At 43.3% G+C, this 3,859-nt stretch overlaps 1 protein-coding gene across 1 annotated transcript; it reads left to right on the top strand.

The window, feature by feature from the left end:
• Positions 440-3,444, top strand: LOC109819763. Its single transcript, XM_020385642.1, has 3 exons — positions 440-1,026; positions 1,679-2,026; positions 2,256-3,444. The coding sequence occupies exons 1-3, from the start codon at positions 469-471 to the stop codon at positions 2,874-2,876; spliced, it is 1,527 nt and encodes a 508-aa protein (XP_020241231.1). The 5' UTR covers positions 440-468; the 3' UTR covers positions 2,877-3,444.

Raw genomic sequence — 3,859 nt, 5'->3', positions numbered from 1 at the left:
TAATTAGTGTAAGTTTTGGAGTGATATTCACTACCAACAAGCTTTAATATCATTTATTAGGTGTGTGGATTCTCTTCTTTATGTGGAGAAAATCCATTTTATTTGGTATCTAATTTTGCAAGATCATTTCGTAGCTTAAGAAATGATAAATTTCCTAAGCTGTATATGTTATTAGATTCAAGTTTAAATTTTTTCCTATATAGAATTTCAATTTGAGCCTGGTTTAGAGTAAAATCTTTAGTTACTATTATCTTTCTTAATATCCACATTTTTGCTGGATTAAGATAAAACCTTAATATTACGGTAACAAAACTGGCAAATACCGGCGAGTAACCGGATCTCACCAGCACTTCCCTCTCTCCCCCTCTTGTCGTTTCTCTACTGTTTCTTTAATCTCCCAACTTTTTTTTACTTTTTTTTCATTTACCCCTCTAACCTCGCCATAATTGCACAGCCACCCTCCCTACTATGTCTACCCCCATAACCGTTTCTTTTCTTCACACCATCGTCACTCCCAATCTCTCACTCACTGAAACTGCCATCGCCTTCCTCTTAACCCTTAAAAACCCCCTCCAAACTATAAATTTACATTTCATACCCAAAAGCTCCAATCTCGCCATTTCTTCTCCGAAAATGGAGAAGAAACAAGGGTTCTTCTCAGCATTGAAGGACGAGGTCGTCCGCGGCCTCTCGCCGGCGAGATCTCGCCGGAAGTCCCACCACCAGCGGGCCCACTCTCTGTCGGGCTTACCCGACCCGTTAATATCGCGATCAGGGAGCCTGAGGCCAGTAGGGGAGGCCCTGACGCCGTTAATGGAGGGCCCAGACGGCGATGACGGCGTTAGTGGGGAGATGAAGAGGGGGGAGGGATGGGGCCAGTGGGTGAAGGGCCAGCTGTCGAGGGCCCCGTCGGTGAGCGTCGGGGGAAGTGGACGGTCGGATTTGAGGATGCTGCTAGGGGTCACGCCGGTGCACGTTAGCGCAGGGGAGCCGCTGCCGCATCTGAGTATTAAGGATACTCCCATTGTAAGTTGAGACTGGGGCTTTTTTTAGGTGAATGGGTTTGTTTTGTTATGTGGGCTCTTTCAAAATTGAATCTTGGTGGAGTACTTTAGTGGGGGTTTAGATCTCAGTGGAAATGGAGTTTGTGCTTCATACTCAGTTCCTTTGGGATCTAGATGAAGTTTTTTTTTTTGGGTGGGTGGTTTTATTATCACTCTGTTTTTAGATGAATGTGGTACTCTCCAGTCTTTTTTCTGGCACAATGCATTCGTCATTGGAGTAGCAGTTGAGCTTGGAATTTTAATGAAGTTCACAGAGTAAAGTTCCCATCCCCCTCTTTTGCCCTTTTCTAATGGCGAGCTGTTTTGAGATTTTTGGTAGAATATGGGTGCATTTACTTTTGATTTCTATTTTTGTGATCTGAATGAAAATGGTTCGGTATTTACTTCTTAGAAATCCTTTTTGCCCCCTTTTCGATTTTATATGTTCATCTTCAATGCAAGCATCCTCACAGTAGGGGGTTTCTTGTGCATTAAAAGTGGACTTCTCTGAAATTTTACTGATATGGCTATTTCCAATGGCTTTTTCATGCATTATGGTCTTATTTTGGGTGGGTTTTCTTCATTTCTCGGAATCATACTAAAAATGTGACGTTTATGTTAATCTTCAACAACAGGAGACGTCATCAGCACAGTACATCCTCCAACAATACACAGCAGCATCAGGAGGCCTAAAGCTCCAAAGCTCAATCCGCAACGCTTATGCCATGGGAAAAGTCCGAATGGTTGCCTCAGAGTTTGAAACAGCGACCAAAGTCACAAAGAATCGTGGCATATCGAGGGCCACCGAGTCTGGTAGCTTCGTCCTTTGGCAGATGAACCCCGATATGTGGTATGTTGAGCTCGCTGCCGGTGGCAGCAAAGTCCATGCAGGATCCAATGGCAAGATAGTCTGGCGACATACTCCATGGCTCGGTGCTCATGCAGCCAAAGGCCCTGTTCGCCCCCTTCGTCGAGCTCTTCAGGTACTAAACTGCAAATAGAAAAAGGGCTAATTGCGATAGGACCCCTGAATTATCGCCAAATCGAACTTACCCTGTCGTGCTATTGTTGTAGATAGACTCCCTGAGTGAACTTCTTGACCATTTTCAGGGGTCTATATGCAACAATAGATGTCCAAAAAATTAAAATAAAAAAAGGCATTCCTTGGTGGACAAGCAAGTTGAGTATCTAACATTGGGTATTGTTGATTAGGGTTTAGATCCGTTGACAACTGCGAGCATGTTTGCCAATGCCAGATGCATTGGAGAAAAGAAGGTCAACGGTGAGGATTGCTTCATCCTCAAGCTATCTGCCGACCCTCAGACACTCAAAGCGAGGAGTGAAGGCCCTGCAGAGATCATAAGGCATGTGCTCTTCGGCTATTTTAGCCAAAGAACCGGGCTTTTAGTCCACATTGAGGATTCACACCTGACTCGCATTCAATCCCACGGAGGTGGTGATGCAGTGTATTGGGAAACTACCATAAATTCATTTCTTGATGATTATCGTCCTGTTGAGGGGATAATGATTGCTCATTCTGGCCGATCTATGGTAACTTTGTTCAGGTTTGGTGAGATGGCGATGAGTCATAGTAAAACTAGGATGGAGGAGGCTTGGACTATTGAGGAGGTGGCTTTCAATGTTCCTGGGCTTTCTATGGATTGTTTTATCCCTCCGGCTGATATTAGAGTAGGGTCTGTTAGTGAAACCAGTGAATTGACCCACGGTGAAAAGGGAAGGTTGCCGATGGTTGGAAGTCATCGATCTAGGGTTGCAGCTGTTGGGAAATTGCAGAATGGCAGTAAGAGTTTCGGTTGGAGGGTCGAAGTTTAGTGCTTAGAGACGTGATATATTGATTCAGAAAGTAGTTGAAATGTTTATATTCTTGGTTAATTTGGTTATAATTGGCTGACCATGGGATCCAGGGTTTACTAGGATAGGGAAGAGTTTTCTCTGTAAATAGGAGCGTAATCGTTCACAGGTCCTTGCATTTCTTTGGATTTGGTGGATGTTTATACTCTGAATACAGACTAGTTGGTTAGGTCTAATTTGTTCTGCTTTCGAACTTGTGGAATGGATTAGGGGGTTTTTTTTTTCTCTTCCATTCTCTGTTTTTGCCCCCCAAAAATCTCGATGGCGGCGATCTTGATACTAATTCTGTGTGTGTGCCAGAGGAGGAAGAAGTTCTATGCTGGCCTTTTAACTGCATCAGATGGTTCTTGTTTTAGTTATCATGTTTGCTCTTGCTTTGTTGTTTGCTCTTCTTATTTTGAGTGTGAATGGTAGCACCAAAAGTCAATATTGTATCTGATATTGAACGAACAAGTATTATGTAGTTTGTCTACCCAAAAATAGTGTAAGAAATTTATGTCAAGAAATGGAGTGTTGCAAGTCAGTATCAGTATCTGTAAAAAAAAATTCCTCCCTTTCCTTCTTTCTTGTGGTGTGAAATAATATGCTGTGAGCCCAGTTTTCCCCCCATCTTCCCATCTTCATTTTGACTCTGGGATCATCTTTCTCAAGCGTTACTCCTTCATTTACTTCTTTACATGACAGCATCTCAGAGTTGTCACTGAAGAAAGAGGGCCCACAGCTCATCTTCAGGTTTTTTTTTTAATGCCTTTATTGACCGAGGCGTGACGAGTGTGAATGTGAAAGCATCATCTGCTGCCTCAGAGGTGAAGGCCTCCCATGTGTTTTTCTTACCTCGTCCACCGCCCCCCGTGTTGTGCACGTAGAGAAAAGTAAATTAAATTCATGTGAGAGCTGTGCGGGTAAATATGATGTTTTTACTAGGCTTCTGCGGGAAAAGTCTC

The sequence above is a fragment of the Asparagus officinalis genome, chromosome 8, assembly GCF_001876935.1.
Source record: "Asparagus officinalis chromosome 8, Aspof.V1, whole genome shotgun sequence".
NCBI lineage: Eukaryota > Viridiplantae > Streptophyta > Magnoliopsida > Asparagales > Asparagaceae > Asparagus > Asparagus officinalis.
The sequence above is the reverse complement of the archived record's forward strand: the minus strand, read 5'-3'. Positions and strand labels throughout refer to the sequence as shown.